At 37.5% G+C, this 22,158-nt stretch overlaps 1 protein-coding gene across 1 annotated transcript in view; it reads right to left on the bottom strand.

Annotated features, from left to right (window-relative positions):
• The window catches only part of LOC150082804 (DNA topoisomerase I, mitochondrial-like), a 214,617-nt gene that overhangs the window by 6,814 nt on the left and 185,645 nt on the right, over window positions 1–22,158 (bottom strand). Inside the window, exons 12-14 of the mRNA XM_090378288.1 lie at window positions 20,888–21,002; window positions 20,628–20,755; window positions 11,674–11,768 (exon numbers count right to left, since the gene is read on the bottom strand). Of these exons, the coding sequence (XP_090234414.1) occupies window positions 11,674–11,768; window positions 20,628–20,755; window positions 20,888–21,002 (338 nt within the window). The remainder of the gene's footprint in view (window positions 1–11,673; window positions 11,769–20,627; window positions 20,756–20,887; window positions 21,003–22,158) is intronic.

Here is a 22,158-nt window from a genome sequence, read left to right as displayed (position 1 = left end):
GCTCCCACACACAGTACACTGACTCCCTCCAGTCACCATCTGGCAGAGTACAGGCAGCAAAATTATACACTAGCTGATCCCGAAGCCTTCTAGAGAGTTACCAATAGGTTCGGTATGGTATACTAAATAGTGGCCGGCCTGCAAACACTGTTTTAGAGCTGTACCCTTGAAATGTAAGGAAGATTGGATCTTGCCACGATGTCTATCATAACCTCAAAAGGTTTCAATCATACTGCATGATGGAAGAGATGAGGAAGGGTTTACCAGAGCTTTTCTCCAGAGACTAACCATGGGTTCCACCAATGAACCTCCAAAAAGCAAAGTGGTGGGTGCCACAATTTTACCACTGTTATGTTGGTTCACACCTGGGTGGTCACTCACAGTGTGCTAGGTGATGTATTTCTGGATTTGCACATGGGGGTTAAACCCAGGGTTACTAACAGTCCCACAGTTGTGAAGGTGCAAGTAGAGGATTTGGCTGTCACAGACCGAACAGACTTTGCTGAAATTAAGTTCACTTCACTTGTGTGTCACCCAAATATGAGTTCTATCAGCGTTTTAGACTCCCAGGTAAAAAGCACAGTTTGGCATATCTAAGAGAATGTCTGCAACACCCTCAAGGACCAAAGGTTTCCAAACTTCTAATGACAGTGAAATTATTCTTGTAGAGATGAAATCCTTTATTCCACACTCCACCATAAAAATCTTGTGTTTTATCTAAACTTTGGTTTTCCAATAAATGTGCTAAGGCTGTTCAAGAGAAGAATATTGTATATCGTAATTGGCTTGTTTTCAAATATTCAGTTTCATTTTCTTCCAACACCAGTGCTTGCAACAATTGTAAAGCGGTTAATTAACTGCCGACTCTTAAACTTCCCATCTGACCAACGACCTCCAGTATGGATTCCATCAGTGTCGATCCACTGGTGATATCCTGGCTTATGTTACCCATCTATGGCCAAATTCAATGGAAAAGTTTGGTGAAACTCAAGCAGTTGCTCTTGACATTTCAAAGGCTTTTGATTGTGTTTGGCATACTTCAGGCTAATCCCAACTGATGTGAACAAGATGTTAGTAGATCCTGGTCGCTGCCTTGTGGTAGGGATGGGGGGAAGAGAGACGGTGACCTGGTATTTCTGCTTCTCGTCAGCTAAGAGCCAGGCGCTGGTCACTACACAACAACAGAACAAAACACTCTATACTTACACTCCTTCCATTGACCAGAAATACTATGAATAGTTTTGTTGATGATAGCACAACATTGCATTCCACATTCCAGTTTGAGAAACCTTGCCCTGCTAAGGTAATCTCCAGTGGGGTAAAGAAAACTTAGTTGATTTCAATCATTCTAAAACCCAGTCCAGTCATATATCTTGCAAAAAGGATTCTTCTGCATCTATGCTTATCTTCAAAGACACTACGATTTCTAGACAAGATCATTGGGGATTATGCTGACTTTTAATCTCTCTTAGCATAAGCACATTACAAATATTGCTTCCTCTGCATCTAAAAAACTGGGTTTTCTCTTTCGGTGTCTCTCTTGCTATTACTTTTCTTCCAAACAGCTGTTCACTCTGTACAAATCGCAAATCCGCCCTACCATGGAATATTGTTCCCACAACTGGGGCGCTGCCCCCAAAACTTTTCTCAGGTTTCTAGATTCCATTCAAAACAGGGCAGTTGATTTAATTGATGACTCATCTCTAACAGTTTCTCCACTCCGTCTCATAGACAGCATTAGCATACGATGCAAGAAAACAAGCTTATGCAGCATCAGCCAAAAAAAAAAAAAAAAAAAAAAACACACTTCCACTTCACCCCTCTGTTCGTTCAAAATACCTGTCTAGCTGAGCCTTAAATTTATTTAGGCTATCAACTTCCACAATAAGGGATGGAAGTCTGTTCCACCATCCAACTACCCGCTGGCTAAAGGCAAATTTCCGCACATCTATCCTACATCTGTCTTTCCTCAATTTGAATTTATGCCCTCTCAGGTGATTATTCTGAGCAAGAGGAAGAATCCCATCAGCATTGAGCGTGCTCAAACCATTCAAGGCTTTATACACCTCTATCAGATCACCTCACGCCCTCCATAGCCGAGTGGTCAGGAGCTGGAGTGCAGTAGCACGCGCTCTTTGAGTAGACCGGGGTTCAAGCCCCTGACTGCTGAATACGGTCAATCTTCCAACCCACACTGGACAAGCGTGGCAGATTATGGTCCATTTCCCTCAGCATGAATTGTTGAGAAGGCTTCCATCCTGCAGTGGGTTGACAATGGCTGCACTTTACCTTTTTATCAGATCACCTCGCTAGTGCCTAGTCTCCAGACACTGTAATTTGCAAAACTTAAGCCTTTCTTCGTAAGAGCAACCCTTTGTTCCATTCACTAATCTTGTTGCCCTTCTCTGTACTCATTCCAGCAGCCCTACATCCTTCTTGAAATGAAGCCTCCAGACCTGTATACAGTACTCTAGGTGTGGCCTGACCATTGCCTTATACAAGGGAATAATCACCTCCTTAACCCTGCTAGAAAAATTCCTATATATCATGAACAATACACCATGAGCTACTCTTGCAGCCCGTCTGCACTGCTCAGAAAACTTCATATCTGCCTGCACAACCACCCCCCAGGTCTCTTTCATTCTCTACCACTGTCAGTGTAGTACCACAGAGTGGATACGTTGCTCTGGAGTTGCTGTTTCCCATACATAGTACATTTGTCATAGTACATACATAGACATTTGTCAATGTTAAACTTCATTTGCCACCTCTCAGCCCATCTGCTCAACCTTTCCAGATCCTGTTGCAGTAGCATTTGCGATTTACAAAGACACTTAAAATAGCTTCCATTGCATCTGAAAACTTTCTTGCACTCAGTGACAGATTTAAGCATAGCATGACATTGAGACATTCACTTAAAATTATTTTCAAATTGTTGATTCTTAAACAAAAAAAAAAATATTATTTATTGTACAAGTCAAATATAATCCATAACAAACATTCCACATGCACCCAATTTTTGATTGAGGAGACTAAATATAATTGTGCATTTTTATTCTAAATGGGCAATGAAAATATTACCATTTAGGGAAATGTAATTCAGGTTAATAGAATTAACATAAATTATGACAATTTTAATACCCTGCATTAAAAATATTACCCTATATTCATAATAATAGAATTACAGTAATATAATTCAAGGCCATTCTATTCTAAACAATAGAATGGAATAATCTATATATTTAATATGGACACCACAGTCAGTGTGAACAATAGGCTTAACCGATCGGGCTGTAAGTGGTCTCAAATTGAAGATATTTCTTCTTAGGTGTGCAGAAAGTTGTTAAAATTTAAAAATTCCGAATAGTTTTATTTTATAGAACAGGCCAGTTTTGTACTACAAATGAGAATAATTCAACATTCACTTCATAGATGGAGCCATAGGAAGATGTTAACTGTTAAACAAAGTTGTCTAAGTTGATAAGGAATTTTATTCTGATTGACAATTTGCACATTTGCTCCGAAAAAAAAAAAAAAAATAAAATAAAATAAAAAATAATAATAATAATAAAACTCTGCTACCAATTACAAAATTTTCACCTGTACAGCTAGCTGTAGCCATGGCATACAAATTGGAGCAGTATGATATTAAGGATAAGTTGTTACAATGGATAAAAGTGTGGTTGAGTGGGAAAAGACCCTTTGAAAGTAAAACAAATAAGCATGAAATGTTTTCTATTTTTATGTACTGTCTGACATAATCTTTATGCATTAAAATATAGAGAATGACACATTTAAAAATATACTATTTGAAGTATATTTTTAAATGTGCATTAGCAATTTGCACTTTCATTACACATTCCTTATAGTGAAATGTACTATAAGGCACGTGTAATGAAAGTGCAAATTATTAACAGTATCTCTTGTTAAATTAAAGTAATTTCTCTTTAGAAAGTTTTATTTGTTACCCACAGAACCTGTTTGTTATTCTTTCCAAAGTCCTTTCACGTTTCCAGTTAGTAAATAAAGCTTTTTGATAATTTCATTGCAGTTGTATAAGGTATGGTGTTTCCATTCGGTTAAGTCACAATGCAATTTAATGCAAAGGAGATGGGGTTAGGAAACAAGTTAGAAAAGTTTTACTTCTGCAATGGTTTTTTTCTATTTAAATTATACAGTAGTAACCATTCTCTCTACATACAACTCCAAAGCTGATGTTCTAAACTGCAGCACTATTCTAAACAAAAAAATTCTTGTGTGCTTGTATACTTCTTTAACCCATAAGTGCAGTCCACCTATACTGTATATTATGGCATAAAAGTTGACCTCTATTTTTTTGCCTTGAAACTTCTTTCTAATAATATATTCCCCAAATAAGTAATAATAATTTCCTTTTTCAGTTTCTTTCACACTTCTGGCCAAACCCCCCCACCCCTCATTTCACCCACCCCTCGCTCCAAATGTTTGTCAAGTTCTGCCTTGAATCTATTTAAGTTATCAACTTCTACAACGACAGATGGAAGTTTGTTTCAGCAATCAACCACCTGCTGACTAAAGGCAAACTTCCGCACATCTATCCTACATCTGTCTTTTCTCAATTTGAATTTATGCCCTCTCAGGTGATTATTCTGAGCAAGAGGAAGAATCCCATCAGCATTGAGCATGCTGAAACCATTCAAGGCTTTACACACCTCAATCAAATCACCTCGCAGGTGCCTAGTCTCCAGACACTAATTTGCAAAACTTAAGCCTTTCTTTGTAAGAGCAACCCTTTGTTCTGTTCACTAATCTTGTTGCTCTTCTCAGTACTCGTTCCAACAGCTCTACATCCTTCTTAAAATGAGGCCTCTAGACCTGTATACAGTACTAAAGGTGTGGCCAGACCATCGTCTTATACAAGGGGATAATCACCTCCTTATCCCTGCTAGAAAACTTCCTGTATATCACTGACAAGACACCACGAGCTACTCTTGCAGACGGTCTTGCACTGACCAGAAAACTTCATACCTGCCTGCACAATCATCCAATAAATCCACAAAAGCCTTGCTAGTGTGTGAGTGACCAACCCAAAAATTCCAGTCAATCTCTGGGAAATTAAAATCCCCCATTATATAAGACACACTGATTTACTGGCCCACTCTATTTCTCTGCACAATTGCTCATCAGATTCATTTGGCCTATAACAGACACCTACTCTCATTTTTCCTTTCCCAGGTCTTATGTCACACCAAACAGACTCAACATTGCATTGTCCACCAACATCAACTGGATGCACTTCCTTAGATTTTATGTGTTTCTTAACTAACAGCATAACCCATCCTCCCTTTCTGTACACATTGTACTCCCCAAATTCCAGTTCTGCACTGCTTATGTCTGTGTGACACCATGTCTCTGATATCGCATTGCATTGTCCACCAACATCAACTGGATGCACTTCCTTAGATTTTATGTGTTTCTTAACTAACAGCATAACCCATCCTCCCTTTCTGTACACATTGTACTCCCCAAATTCCAGTTCTGCACTGCTTATGTCTGTGTGACACCATGTCTCTGATATCTCTGATATTCCAACAATATCTGCCATTGATGTCTTGACTAGCACTTCAGGCTCATTAACTATACTCCTAGCATTGGTGTACATGAAAGTATACATGCACCTGTTTCTACTCTTAGTTACCCTAACACAGCCCATGTATTTACTTGTTCCACTATGACTCCCAGCAGTCCTGGAAATCCCCATTGCCTTGCTTTCCAGGCTGCTGCTCAATTGCATTTCAATAGAAGTAGTGCAAGAATCACTTTTACCTCTACCAGCAGCTGGTTAATCTATTAACACGTGTATCCCCCCAAGCAAGCAGTTTTCCGACCCACCTAACTCTGCCTTGATAGCATCAGCAAATATTCTTGCACACTTTCTATTTAAGTGCATCCCATCCCTGTAGAAGCAGTCTCTCCTGTTAACAAGCACAGACCAGGCTGAGAAAAATTCTACCCCTTGAGCCTTGCACAATCTCTCCAGGGCCAAATTGATTGACAAGGCTCTCATCATATACTCCCTCCTATCGCGTCTGGACAGAATTGCAGATACTTTCAAATTCAACCCTAACTCAATTGCTCATCAGATTCATTTGGCCTATAACAGACACCTACTCTCATTTTTCCTTTCCCAGGTCTTATGTCACACCAAACAGACTCAACATTGCATTGTCCACCAACATCAACTGGATGCACTTCCTTAGATTTTATGTGTTTCTTAACTAACAGCATAACCCATCCTCCCTTTCTGTACACATTGTACTCCCCAAATTCCAGTTCTGCACTGCTTATGTCTGTGTGACACCATGTCTCTGATATCGCATTGCATTGTCCACCAACATCAACTGGATGCACTTCCTTAGATTTTATGTGTTTCTTAACTAACAGCATAACCCATCCTCCCTTTCTGTACACATTGTACTCCCCAAATTCCAGTTCTGCACTGCTTATGTCTGTGTGACACCATGTCTCTGATATCTCTGATATTCCAACAATATCTGCCATTGATGTCTTGACTAGCACTTCAGGCTCATTAACTATACTCCTAGCATTGGTGTACATGAAAGTATACATGCACCTGTTTCTACTCTTAGTTACCCTAACACAGCCCATGTATTTACTTGTTCCACTATGACTCCCAGCAGTCCTGGAAATCCCCATTGCCTTGCTTTCCAGGCTGCTGCTCAATTGCATTTCAATAGAAGTAGTGCAAGAATCACTTTTACCTCTACCAGCAGCTGGTTAATCTATTAACACGTGTATCCCCCCAAGCAAGCAGTTTTCCGACCCACCTAACTCTGCCTTGATAGCATCAGCAAATATTCTTGCACACTTTCTATTTAAGTGCATCCCATCCCTGTAGAAGCAGTCTCTCCTGTTAACAAGCACAGACCAGGCTGAGAAAAATTCTACCCCTTGAGCCTTGCACAATCTCTCCAGGGCCAAATTGATTGACAAGGCTCTCATCATATACTCCCTCCTATCGCGTCTGGACAGAATTGCAGATACTTTCAAATTCAACCCTAACTCACGGCTTTTTTTCAGCATTGTCTTGTACTTGTTAAGTAATTCCTCCGGTCTCCTACTCTTAATATCCTACTCATAATATCTTAATACCAATGTGTAACAACATCACCCTTTGTGCCCTTAAAAGATGATATCTGCTTTACAATGTTATCAACCTTTGCCCCTGGCAGACATACCCTGGTCCTGTTCAATCTATCCTTTTTGCACAATATGTTCCCTGTTTCCCTGACAGAGTCACCTACAACAACTAGTTCCTTTGGGACCAGTGCATTCTGCCTTGGGGTTTGCCGATGTGTTGCTTGATGTTTAAGTGTAAACTCTGGCATTGATGTGGGCAGCTGAGAGCTTGATGGGCCACTCAATTTAAATCCTTCGAGGGCATCCAACCTGTCCTTCAAGCTCTCATATAAGCCCATAACAATGCTGAGTTGGCACCTGATTTTCTCGCAATCCTTACATTGCGCACACACAAAGACATTCCCCTTGGCAATATCATGTCCTGTTCCTGATTGCTCCAAAAACATCAAACAAGAAGTGCATTTCAATATACTGTGATTCAGATGACAACTGTCCCCCTCAGTTCTCCCCTGAGCCACAGCACTTCCATTAGTTTGAGCCTTTTGCTTTGCTGCTCTGGTCTGAGTCATGATTTCTATTCAAGTTCAATAAAATTCCAATACAAAATATAACCCTAAACTTATATCCCAATGCAGTTATAACACTATATATATGTATTTCGGTATCGAATGTTATCTCCGAGTTACGTTATATGACTTTCTTATCCCCTCTCAACTTATATGTATTATTTTATGATGTTACATTTGTAAAAACTAGGTTGCTATATTTATTTAGTTAAAGTACAATTCAATTGACAATGAAATTTAATAAGATTAATAAATTTTACTGATTAATTCATACTACTATACTCGCTATCTAGTTTTCCTTTAAACCTTACGCTATCTAGCTATTTTACGCTATTTTCCGTTAGACCGTACGCTATCTAGTTCGGTGCACATGTTGTATCGTATAACAATGACGGCAAGTTACGAACAGTTAATCTATGGACACGAGGTATTATTTACTTTCCAAATAGCACCATCTAAATTCAAAATAAACCACGGAGCATGACTAGGTCTATGAGCTACTTATAGAAAATAGTTTAATCTAATAATTAAGTCAATAAAGTGGCTAAGTATAATTAAAAACTTTGCGTTTGCAGGAGCTGCAAAAACTGTTCAACACGTGGATTTGATACCCTTACCAATACTAAGTAATAACCTACAAAATCTCTAAATTTAAATTAAACTAAAGTATTGTTACTAGGAATATAAAGAAACTCTAAAAAATAAATTAATATGCCAATTTAAATCAATAAAAAAGCAAAACTTCTCTGTATTTGCTGGAGCCTGTAAAAACTTCGCCTGTTCACGTGTACTCTTGCACCCTTTGCAAACAAAAGTTTTCCGAATGTTATCTCCGAGTTACGTTATATGACTTTCTTATCCCCTGTCAACTTATATGTATTAATTTATGATGTTAGCATTAGCATTAGCATTAGCATTAGTAGAGGCATTTGATGCAAGAAAGCAAGCTTATGCAGCATCAGCCAAAAAAAAAAAAAAAAAAACCCACTTCCACTTCACCCCTCTGTTCGTTCAAAATACCTGTCCAGCTGAGCCTTAAACTTATTTAGGCTATCAACTTCCACGACAAGGGATGGAAGTCTGTTCCACCCACCAACCACCCGCTGGCTAAAGGCAAATTTCCGCACATCTATCCTACATCTGTCTTTCCTCAATTTGAATTTATGCCCTCTCAGGTGATTTTTCTGAGCTAGAGGAAGAATCCCATCAGCATTGAGCATGCTCAAACCATTCAAGGCTTTGTACACCTCTATCAGATCACCCCGCTGGTACCTAGTTTCCAGACACTGTAATTTGCAAAACTTAAGCCTTTCTTCGTAAGAGAACCCCTTTGTCCCATTCACCAATCTAGTTGCCCTTCTCTGTACTCGTTCCAGCAGCTCTACATCCTTCCTGAAATGAGGCCTCCAGGCCTGTATACAGTACTCTAGGTGTGGCCTGACCATTGCCTTATACAAGGGAATAATCACCTCCTTATCCCTGCTAGAAAAATTCCTATATATCATTGACAATACACCATGAGCTACTCTTGCAGCTCGTCTGCACTGCTCAGAGAACTTCATATCTGCCTGCACCACCACCCCCAGGTCCCTTTCATTCTCTACCACTGTCAGTGTAGTACCACAGAGTTGATATGTTGCTCTGGGGTTGCTGTTTCCCATATGTAGTACTTTACATTTGTCAATGTTAAACTTCATTTGCCACCTCGAAGCCCATCTGCTCAACCTTTCCAAATCCTGTTGCAGCAGCATAGTGTCAGTAGTGTCCTTGACAACCCTGCCAACCTTCGTATCGTCTGCAAACTTGGACATTAAGCCTGATATACCATCATCAATATCATTTATAAATACAGAAAACAATAAAGGCCCCAATACTGAACCCTGAGGGACTCCACTAATAACATTAGTCCACGATGAGCATGTTACATTTGTAAAAACTAGGTCGCTATATTTATTTAGTTAAAATACAATTCAATTGACAATGCAATATATTGTAAAATATGCTGAATCAATTCATGTCTTTCTGTCCCAATTATGTTTAGGATTTTGTACTCCGTGTATAAGTAAACTGAAAAATTTTAGATTTTTTATTGCTTCAAAGGTCGACTTATATGCCAGAATATATGCTATTATAAAATTTTATTATTAAAAGTTTTAAATGTTGCTGTTAAGATATAGATCTTGCATAAATCTTAATGTTATCCTGGTTGGCATACATTTCTGGGGGGGGGGGGGGAAGAGTCAGCCATTATCATTTTGAAACACATCTTAAACCATGAGATCTATAGGAAAAGCACTCTCAATTTAAAAACTTTTGCTTTACAAGTTACTTATCAGGATTGTAATTGAGGGGTTGCTCTACCTTACACCAATGCACAGCACATCTAAAAAACATTATTTCAATACCCCAATTTTGTCCCATCTACTTCAGAGCACCAAAAATAGTAAAACTAATAGAGCAAATTCATATGGTAAAAGAAGAACCATACAATCTTTGAAGTGACACATACTCTTTAAAAATCTCAACTAATGGGTTCTTAAACAACCATCATTCATTTCATTTGTCCTAATTATTTGTGATTTCTTCTATTGTAAATGGTTATCATATATCTGCTCTGACGTTCCTTGTTACAGACTTATTTGTCTTGAGTCTCCTCTTAAAATATTTTGTAACCTTTGATTCAAAATCTCCTTATCACACTCTCAAATTCAGTTCCTGCCTGAATTGTTCTCCCAAATTAACAGATCACTCAGAACCTTTTGACATTTTTTTAAAAAAAATTATTTGTCTGTGAACAATACCAAGATAACATTTCAATATAAACAATGCTGTTTTACACAATGACATTTTTAACAGTAAAATGCCAAGATATCAGACACTTTAAAATATGTCAAGATATGAAGACACTTTAAAATATGGTTGAAATAATTTATTGAAAGAATCAGTCTTTGATGATGATCACGAACAAGAACATGATTTCATTTGACTTAGGGTGTCAAGAGAGAAGAAAATTGTCGATGACTTGAATTTTGCTAAAAGTTTGTCATGTCCTGAGGCCGAGCTGTTGGATTATGGTGCAGTGGAAGAGTGCCTCCATATTGATGATGATGCTAGAGTTACCCTCAGACTAACAGACAGTGAAATCTGTGACATGGTAATGAATGAAAATAAAAATAATGAGAGCAATGATGATATTGTTGAAGGAAAAAAAAAAAAATCTGTATTGAAAGAATGAATAACAGAACTGATTCGTGGAATGGAAACAGAGGAGTTTTGCTACAGAGCATCACATAATGTTTCCTTATAAAATTCAAGAATTGCTTATAAAAGAAAGACTAAAATATCTAAAACAACTTAGCTTAAAGGATATATTTCAGAAACTGGCTTCCAAGGTAAAAACTCTACAGGCACATGTGCAGCATATGCCTGAATCCCAGCCTTCAAATTCTGGAGTATCTATCCCATCAGCTACATCTTCCCAAAACTGTCAAGATATTTCTTCTGATGATGCCATGTAATTGATATGAATCAACTCAGCTCAATAAATATTCATATTTTATTTTCTTACATTTCTTGTGTTTTTCGTGCATTTTAGGCCTGGCTACCTGAATTCCGGAAAATCTCCTTATCCGGCAACCCTCAGGTTACTGGGTAGCCGGATAAATGGTCTCATGCCTGTTTATGGTATGCTAATCATTAGACTGGTGAATAATCTATCAACTAATAGATGAAATAATGGTATACTACAGAAGTTCACTTTAATGTGCCCTATGAACTATGCAAACTTTCAACCCAGACATTTGATTGAGAGTTGTATTTAACCAGATGCATATTTGAATATCCGTGATAGAAATTATATAAACTTATCAATCAATTTATTACTAATAATGAATACTAATTAATTTATCAAAACTTCCAAAGTTAAATGTACTTAATTTATACTAACTGAATTATAAAAATTCCTTACCTTTTATTTTTATCATTACTTGATTCCTTATATTCTTTTTTGACTTTTTTAAATTCTTTCTTAAAAATACTAATTTGTTCTTCTTTTTCTTTAATCTGTATTAAAAATTATCAATATAATGAAACATGAATCTAACCATCATTATATCATGCATTCAAGTCATCATTGGCTAGTGATTATTTAACCTAAATCTTATTTTAGCAATTTATTGAAATCAATACAGTACTGCCTTAACATTGTATTATTATTATTATTATATACTTAAATCGATATATTTAAATCAAAGAGGTCACATGATATATATGTGCAGGAAGCTACTGTAAAGTTGTGTGACCTGAGTGGTGCCTAAATCAGATCACGTGAAATGGACAGGATCACACAGACTTCTACCAATGAACAGGTGTAATCGTGGCCAAAAACATATTAGCATTAGCATTAGCAGAGGCATATGATGCAAGAAAGCAAGCTTATTCAGCATCAGCCAAAAATAAAAAAAAAAAAAAAAAAAAAAAAAACACACCACTCCCATTTCACCCCTCCGTTCGTTCGAAATACCTGTCCAGTTGAGCTTTAAATTTGTTTAGGCTATCAACTTCAACAACAAGTGATGGAAGTCGGTTCCACCAACCAACCACCCGCTGGCCAAAGGCAAATTTCCGCACATCTATCCGACATCCGTCCTTCCTCAATTTGAATTTATGCCCTCTGAGGTGATTATTCTGAGAAAGATGAAGAATCCCATTGGCATTGAGCATGCTCAAACCATTCAAAGCCTTATACACCTCTATCAGATCACCTCGCCGGTGCCTAGTCTCCAGACTCTGTAATTTGCAAAACTTAAGCCTTTCTTCGTAAGAGCAACCCTTTGTTCCATTTACTAATCTTGTTGCCCTTCTCTGTACCCGTTCCAGCAGCTCTACATCCTTCTTGAAATGAGGCCTCCAGACCTGTATACAGTACTCAAGATGTGGCCTTACCATTGCCTTATACAAGGGAATAATCACCTCCTTATCCCTGCTAGAAAAATTCCTGTATATCATTGACAAGACACCATGCGCTACTCTTGCAGCTCGTCTGCACTGCTCAGAGAACTTCATATCTGCCTGCACAATTACCCCCAGGTCCTTTTCATTCTCCACCACTGTCAGTGTAGTACCGCAGAGTTGATACGTTGCTCTGGGGTTACTGTTTCCCATATGCAGCACTTTACATTTGTCGATGTTAAACCTCATTTGCCACCTCTCAGCCCATCTGTTCAACCTTTCCAGATCCTGTTGCAGCAGCATAGCGTCAGTATTGTCCTTAACGACCCTGCCAACCTTTGTATCATCTGCAAACTTGGACATTAAACTTGATATCCCATCATCAATATCATTCATAAACACCGAAAACAACAACGGACCCAACACTGAACCTTGAGGAACTCCACTAATAACATTAGTCCACGTTGAGCAGTGTCCATTGATTACCACTCTCTGTCTTCTGCCACTCAACCATCCCCTTATCCATAGCAGCAATTTGCCTCCAATGCCACACTGCTCCAATTTGTGCAGCAGTCTTCCATGTGCAACAGTATCAAAAGCCTTTCTAAGATCCAAATATATAATATCAAAGTTATTCCCTGCATCCAGTTCTTTTGTGACTACATCATAGTATCCAATCAAATTGGTCAGGCAAGACCTGCCCTTAACAAAACCATGCTGCGTCTGAGCTATAACTGAATTCTTGTCTAGATGATCCTGCAGTGCTTCTTTAACCAGTGCCTCCATTAATTTACCTGGAACAGAAGTTAAACTAACAGGTCTATAATTACTTGTGTCAGCCTTTGATCCTCCTTTGTGAATTGGGGTTACATTTGCACATCTCCAGTCTATGGGCACCTCCCCTGAGTCCAAAGAAGCTCTCATAATTATGGCTAGGGGTTTGCATACTTCCTTTGCTGCCTCCTTTAATATAACTGGATAGATCCCATCCACCCCAGGTGCCTTTTTTATGTTTATCCTCAACAATCTCTCCTCCACTTTCCTCTCAGTTATTACAAAATCATCCAGCTCACTGCCAATGTTTACTTTACCTACATCATTCTCCTTCCTGAATAACTCCTCATGCGTGAATGTAGATGCAAAATACTCGTTGAGATTGTTAGCCACCTGAGCAGGATCCTCAACTGTTGAACCATCAATATCCAGTGGACCAATCTGATTCATCCCTTTCCTTTTCGAGTTCAAGTATGTAAAAAACTCTTTTCTGTTTTTCTTTGCATCCTTTGCCAAGGATTTTTCATAGTCTGCCTTTGCCTGCCTAATCTCCTTTGTGACTTGGTTACAGACCAACTTATATCTATCATAGGCTTCCATGTCACCCATTAATTTGTATGTATCCCATGCATTTTTCTTCTCTGCCACATGTCTCATTAGTTCATCTGACAACCATTTAGGCCTAAACCTTGAACAATATTTCTTAGTTGGTATGTAAAGCCTGGTAGCCTCCAAGATTAGTTCCTTGAATGCTTCCCATTTTGAGTTTGCTGTTGGTAACATCATCAGTTGGTCCCACTGTATAGAATTTAAATACTGTCTCAGACCATCATAGTCGCCTTTACGAAAACAAAAACCCTTCCCTTTACCTCTGATGGTAGTTACCTCCTTGAGTAAATCCCACTTCAACACACTGTGATCACTGCCACCTAGTGGTTCATTTATCTGCAGGTTCTTAATGCATGAAGAATCACTACTGATAATCAGATCAAGAGTATTGCTCCCTCTTGTTGCCTCACGAACATGCTGATGTAGAAAACAATCATCCAATAAATCCACAAAAGCCTTGCTAGTGTGCGAGTGACCAACCCACAAATTCCAGTCAATATCTGGGAAATTAAAGTCCCCCATTATAAGACTCTCAGATTTACTGGCCCACTCTATTTCCCTGTGCAATATCTTATTATACTCATCAGAGTCATTAGGCCTATAGCACACTCCTACTCTCAATTTTGATTTCCCTATGCTTATGTCGCACCAAACTGACTCGACACTGCCCTGTCCATCGATGTCGACTGGCTTCACTTCCTTGGACTTTATGTGTTTCTTAATTAATAGCATAACCCCTCCTCCCCTCCTGTCCTGTCTATCCTTTCTATACACATTGTATTCCCCAAATTCCAGTTCCGCATTACTTATATCTGTGTGACACCACGTCTCTGATATCCCAACAATATCTGCCTTTGATGTTTTGAGCAATACCTCAAATTCATCAAATTTATTTACCAAACTCCTAGCATTGGTGTACACGCAGGTATACATGCACCTGTTTCTATTCTTAGCTACCCTAACACAACCCATGTGTTTACTTGTACCGCAATGACTACCAGCAGTCTCTGAAATATCCTGCATCTTGTTTTTCAGACTTCTGCTCATTTCAATAGAAGCAGTGCAAGAATCACTTCCACCTCTGCCAGTGGCTACTGTTAATCTATTAGTCCTTGTATCCCCCCCAACTAGCAGTTTTCCGACCCACCTAACACTGCCTCGACAGCATCAGCAAAAATTCTTGCACCCTTTCTATTTAAGTGTATCCCATCCCTGTAGAAGCAATCTCTCCTGTTAACAAGTACAGTCCAGGCTGAAAAAAATTCTACCCCTTGAGCCTTGCACAATCCCTCCAGGGCCGAATTGATCGACAAGGCTCTCATCATATACTCCCTCCTATCGTGTCTGGGCAGAATTGCAGACACTTTCAAGTTCAACCCTAATTCACGGCTTTTTTTCAACAGTGACCTGTACTTGCTAAGTAATTCCGCCGGTCTCCTACTCTTAATATCATTAGTGCCAACGTGTACAACTATATCACCTTTTGTGCCCTTAAAAGATGATATCCGCTCTACAACGTCATCAACCTTTGCCCCTGGCAGACATACCCTGGTCCTATTCCACCTATGGCGGTGGAGTAAGGCACTTGATACCTGGAGTAGATTATGAAGTACAATCATTGCCAAATGAAGTAAGCTTTAGTGGTCATAATTTAGGATTAGATGTTCGAAAAAAATTAGACACAGAACACCAATGACTAGTTAAGGTCAATTAATCACTAGTTCTGGCAATAAAAAATCACTAATAGATGAAATAACTGTATACTAAAATGTCTACTTTAATATGCCCTATGAACTGTGAATGAACTTGCAACCCAGAAATTTGATCGAGATCTTGCTGGCCATTCCATATGGGATATAATACTCTCTCTCTGAAGGTACTGGTTTACTATGAGAGGTATGCGAGGACATGCATTACTATCCATTTAAAGTAAGTTTTGACTAACTACTCCAGCAAAAAGACAAGGTTAAAGATCAAAGCATTTCATCTGAATGCCTCTAAGAATATCCTATGAGTACAAGCCTACCACTTTATGGTTTTGTTAATGGCTGTACTTTATTGGTCCATCTAACCATCCATTTCTGTGGAAAGTGAGTATACGGCAAATTACAAAACTGCAAATGAAAAGTGCAATGGACAGCTATCCTAAAAAAAGTTCATTTAATCTAGGTTTGGTAAATTCAAATATCATTAATAGATGAAATAGTGGTGTAAAGAGAAGTTCACTTCTTTATTATACTCTCATTTCATCTACATGTGCAAAAACTTTATTAGATAAACATTATACAAAGGAGTTCAAGAGCAGCCAAAATGGCTCACTGATAATGCATATGATCTGAGCAACTCAATTATATTGAGTTGATATAATTTTTTACCAAGCCAACTCTGGATGCATTTAATTACTATTTTTAAAGTCACTTTCTGATCAATTACAGCTGTTCTGCCCTTTGTAACAAAATCGCCAATATGATGGAACACAGCTTCAGAAGAACAGATAATGTCATTAAAGCAAGTTGAACAATCTTCAACCTATCGAAGAAAATATTCACAAGACGACAGCCTTTTGCCCATCTTATGGACAAAAAAAACCCTGCTAACTACTGAACACAATGAGGCTTGTACAGTTCCCACTAAAAGTTCTTCAAAACGAAGTGGAAATTTTAGAGAGAACATTTTAATTATCCTTGGATACAAAATGGTAAATTTTTTTTTCACAGCCACCAAGTGCTATCTTTGAAGTCTACTAATCATTATATTGTATGACAATTCACACTCTTCAGGAAATATTTATTCTTTCAATCGTATCAGATTAATCTGGGCTTAAAAATGTAATAATAAATAATAAAAGAACTACTGAAACCTTTCAAAAAAAAAAGTTAACACACTTATCTATAATATTTCAATAGTGAAAATGGTGGCTTACTGATTGCCTTGTAATTTACTGAGCACTTATGCTAAATATTTTGTTGAGGTTAAGAGATTTCAAAGCATGGAACTGTACACAGAACAACATATCACCAGTAATTTTGTTGCATCTTTTTCAGAAAGAAGTCCTTTTATCCAGGGGCAATGTTTTGCTTAATCATAACCAGCATCCTAGATTAAGTGTATTGTTGTTTTAATTACCATTTTGTGCACCAAATTAATTTGATTGTCCAGTTATGATTGATATATGACAAACTCCTCTTACTTTAACTGCCACTTTAATCTCCATTACAATTATGATTATATACTCTAGAGAAGCCCTGCTTAGCTTTAGACCAATAACCAATGGTCTTGCTCCTCTAATCACCACTACTTTCAATCAGCTAATCCTGCTTTATGCTAAGAGATCAGTTCATTATTGAGGGAGAAGAGGAGGAACCAACTGTAATGAAAACACTGGCTGTTTTTCTAACAGAGATCACATGCCAAAGGTTGCCTCTTCTGGATGAAATCCACACGAAATCTGTATTTCCCACTTCAACAATTTTCTAGATCAAGAGTGAGGGGATAAAATTGAAGTCACTGCAAAATCAAAGGCAATGTCAAAATGACAAGGAAGGCTGGCCTAATTTACAGCAAAATTCTTGTGATGGTTTCTTCTTATTTTCATATTGTTTTGATATCTTCGATTAAAAAACATGGTTTTCATTTCATTAAAATGATATTTTAATTGATTAATGTTAGCTATAATTTCTTCTTCAAAAGTAGAACAGAGTGAATAGGAAATGGTGCAATAATTATATTTGAAAGAAGGGGAAAAAAAGGGGGGGGGACCTTTTTCAATAGCAAAGTTCATTATCTAATGTTTGGAACAGTTGCAACTGAACGTGTTAAACAGGCGTTTATCACTTCAATAATGTTAATGTTTATTTTCCACCTTGCTCAGAAGAAACATTATACTTAAGAAGTTATAACTTAGATTGTTCCAAATTTAAATATAAAAATTAACACCACAGTGTAAGGCAATTTTAATATTTTGTCTTTCTACTCCTCAGTATAACCTACTGTGTGCAAAAGTTGTAGAGCAGTTCAAATCACTGAATTTAATTTCAATTGTTAACTTTCCCTACCAGGAAAGACATCCTTCATTTTATTTTATCAATGCCACAAGGCACACCTTTTAGAGTTTTCATTTCCCTTTTCTTTCTGAGCATAGCAAACTTGCACTTCATTTTAACATCATTAAAATTCTACTACCTTATACTATAAAAACTTTTCAGATACACTGAGTGATCAGATCACTGAATTATGACCACCAACCTAATACTTTGTAGGTCCTCCTTTTGCCCTCAGTACAGCAGCTATCCAACGTGGCATTGATTCAACAAGATGTTGGAAGTGATGCGGAAGTTTGTGTGTAATGCGGCCAGCAATGCAGGTACAGAGGTGATTGGTGTATTGAGATGCCTGATATGCCTTTCCATAGTGTCCCACAAGTGCTCTATGTGATTGATATCAGGGGGAGTTCGGAGGCCAATTCATATGCTGGAAGTCAGAACTGTGTTCCTCAAACTATTCCTACACATCAAGTGCCCGATGGCTCTGCATATTGTTATCTTGGAAGACACCATCGTCATTTGGGAAAAAGCGTAATATAACGGGGTGTACACAGTCAGCAAGCAGTTGACGATAGTGGAGACCACTGGTACGTTGTTCCACATGCACCATGGGTCCAAGTTCCTGCCAGTGCAACATGCCCCACATCACACAACTGCCTCCACTGGCCTACACTTTTGATACCATGCATGATGGATCAAGAACCTTATGTTGTTGACGCCAAATCCATACACGATTATCCACAGTGTGACTCATCCAACCAGCACACTTACTTCCAGTCTTCTGACATCCAACTTGCATGCTCTCTGCACCAGGAGAGTCTTTTATGCCAATGAACCTTGGTTAGGAGAGGATGCCATAGGGGTCTTCTGCTGGTATAGTCCATGCGTGTGAGCGTGCAATGCATGGTCATGCTAGATATTGTTCTGAGTTGGCCAAAATTGCATTGGGTAGTCTGTGCCTGTTTGAGTCATTGGACCTGTCGCTCACCTCTAATGTCAACCTTTCACTGACCTTTGCAGTTTTGCCGTTGGGTCATTGTTTGGCCATTTTAGTGCCAGTCCTGGTACACTTTAACAATGGTGGCTTTCAAACACCTCACCAGTTCAACCATTTGGGGAATTGAGGCACCAGCTCGTCGAGCTCCCACAACCTGTCCTTTATCAAAGTCTGATAAATCCTTCCTTTTACCCATCACGCTCGGAATTTTACTATCTACTGAACCACTGACACCTTATCTATGCTATGTAGATCAACTAACTGAGCACTCTTGTACTTCACATGGTCAACGGGCCACATTCGGTTTTCACGGGGGGTGGTCATAATTCAGTGATCACTCAGTGTATATTCCCCTCCTAATATCTTAAATATTTCTATTGCTTTGAAGTTCCTATAAACATTCACATGGTGTTTGATAAAAATGCTGCTTATTTGATCTTACGTTTGACCTGTTAGAGCAATGGCTAGCCTGAATTGCAAAATTTTCTGCATCAAAAGTAACTAATATTGCTCCCACACCAAAGTTAGTAGAATTTTAGGCTTAATTTAAAGCCTTTTCTGACAATCAGAAACTTCAGGAAAACAAATTTCTATTTTGCAAAAAAAAATATATATTTATCATTATGTTTGTGTTAGAGATGCATTTGTTTGCCTAAGAAATTAGAAATGCACCCCAAATCTTGTTGATTGGCTGCATCATGTAAACAGGCCCTCTTTTATCCATAATTCTGAGTACTTTCTTCCTAAAAATCTGTTTTTCGCCCTCAGCACTTTTACCATTTCACACAAATTCTGATTCTATGAAGAAAGAAATTACATTATATCCTCGTTAATTTGATATTGAATTATTTGAAATGTCTAATTAGAAAAGACTGCTAAAGAGAACGATAATAAATGAAAATAATTAACCGATATCAGAGAAAAAAAAATACTTCTGCATTGGAGGATCAAAAGAAAAAATGAAAAGATCACCAAGTTCCATTTTTGCTGCCTAGCCATGCAGCTCAGTACATTAAAACAATCAGTGTTGTTTGTTTATTATGTATAATTTTATATACCTTTTTTAGAGAAGGTATCCACATTACAGGATATTATTTGCTATTTGATACTTGTAATCAATACAAAAAAAAAAAAAAAAAAAAAAGAGGGCAACATTTCTCTTGTATAAATAACCATTCTTAATGCGAATGGTAATTCAGATTAAAGTGGTGAGGCAGCCCATGCCATGTGTGCAAATTATATATATTCTGGTCAGTTTGCTTGCTTGAGACATGCAATGAAGTCAACAGCTGATTTTCTGGGAGGTGGACAAAAAAAAAAAAAAAAAAAATATCAGGCAACAACCACCACTTCCTGAATACATGGGAATCCAGCTTATTCAAACTTTTTCTGCACAATGAAAAAGAAATGTTCACAGCAAAGGAATGCATATAATAAGGATAAACAGGAATTATGGAATTAATTTAAATTATTAAATTTCATATTAACCTATTAATAATAATAAGCAATGATAAATAATATGCTAAAAAGAGAATATGAAAAAATTACCTTTTTCTTTATATTCTCCATTTGCTTGGGAAAAGTTTTTGACACTGTTCTTTGATGGTTGCAAAGAATGGCAACTTCCCGATTAGCCGTGCTGTATGCACTAAGCTTTTCTGCAATTGTCATCTCAGCTGCAGTGAAGAAGAAATACTTTTTTTAAGTAAGAAATATTAATGTCTCACACAGCTATGTAATTTTAAGTAAGAAAACATCTACAATGATATGCATTTTTAAAAATTATTTATATTTAAAAAATGTGATACCTTTCGTTAATTCTTCCAACTGTTCCTGCAATGTGTGTGATGCATTATATGTCCTGAAGACTTTTGCTGTCAATTGTGGCATCAGTTCATTAAGATATTTATTTAGTGTACCAGTCTGAAAGTAAAATAATCAGATATTAATATAGAAACAAAATAAGTACTTCTGTAATAATTCATCAAAAAATAAGGCTTTGTAATAATATGAGGAGAATTCAATAAGCTACCTATAAATATAATAGTCAGTCTTGACTATAAATGGGCTTGATAAATTTCTATTTTATTAAGGGTAGGGGAGAACAGAAGATATTTAAAGTAGCCAAACCAAAGGAAAACAAAATTGGAGCATTAGGCCATCATCAAGTTTTTGATGAAGGAAGGAAATTAACCAAAAATTATTCATGAAAACTATGTACATAGTAATACAGCCTCTTCTGAATACCAGATAAAATTTTGGTCTAAGTAGCAACGAAGAATAACAGTCAAGAATCCATGGTGAAGACCTGGTTTGCGCAGGATATATATATATATATTGAAGTGTCTATGATTGCCAGAGAATGTAATATTTCCAAAAGGGCCGATGCTCACCATCTTGCACAAAAACTTGGCTATGTCAAAGATCAGTTCTTGTCAGGTGTCAAAGAATATCTATACTGTTTCAGAAATATCTATACTGAATCAAGAATATCTATACTGTTTCAGAAACAATGCAAGACTCAAATTTGTGGGGAAAGTTTATGCATTCATGATGCAGATCCACAAGGGTTTTCTTTCAAGAATTGTAACTAGTGATGAAACATGGATTCATCACTAGGATCCAGAAACAAGAGACAAATTTTCACAAATCTGGAAACACCACAGGTCGCCGCTACCCAAAAAAAATTCAAGACCCAATGCTCCATTATGATGATCATAGCACATGGAGGGAATTCTTTAGGTAGATTACATGCCACAAAAGAAAACAATCACTGGAGATGCATATGCTGCTGTAGTTGTGAAAAATTTAAGAAGTGACATTATTTGTATTTAGAAATCATGTTTTTGTTTTGTTAGTTGGGCATAGTATATTTCAGTGGTATACATTTTATTTTTATGTATTATGTGTGAGCTAATGGCAAGATTTATTGGTACTGTATGCAAATTTCCCATGATTCGATCTCTACATAGTATACAAATTTTGAGGATGTGGACAACAATGAAAAATTTAAAGGCAGCATCAAATGTTGTCATATACTGTATACCGTACAGAAACATATTTTCATTACAGTCCCTTC

The sequence above is a fragment of the Mastigoproctus giganteus genome, chromosome 7 (assembly GCF_048544385.1).
Source record: "Mastigoproctus giganteus isolate SK-2022 chromosome 7, ASM4854438v1, whole genome shotgun sequence".
NCBI lineage: Eukaryota > Metazoa > Arthropoda > Arachnida > Uropygi > Thelyphonidae > Mastigoproctus > Mastigoproctus giganteus.
This window is presented reverse-complemented; position numbering and strand designations above follow the sequence as displayed.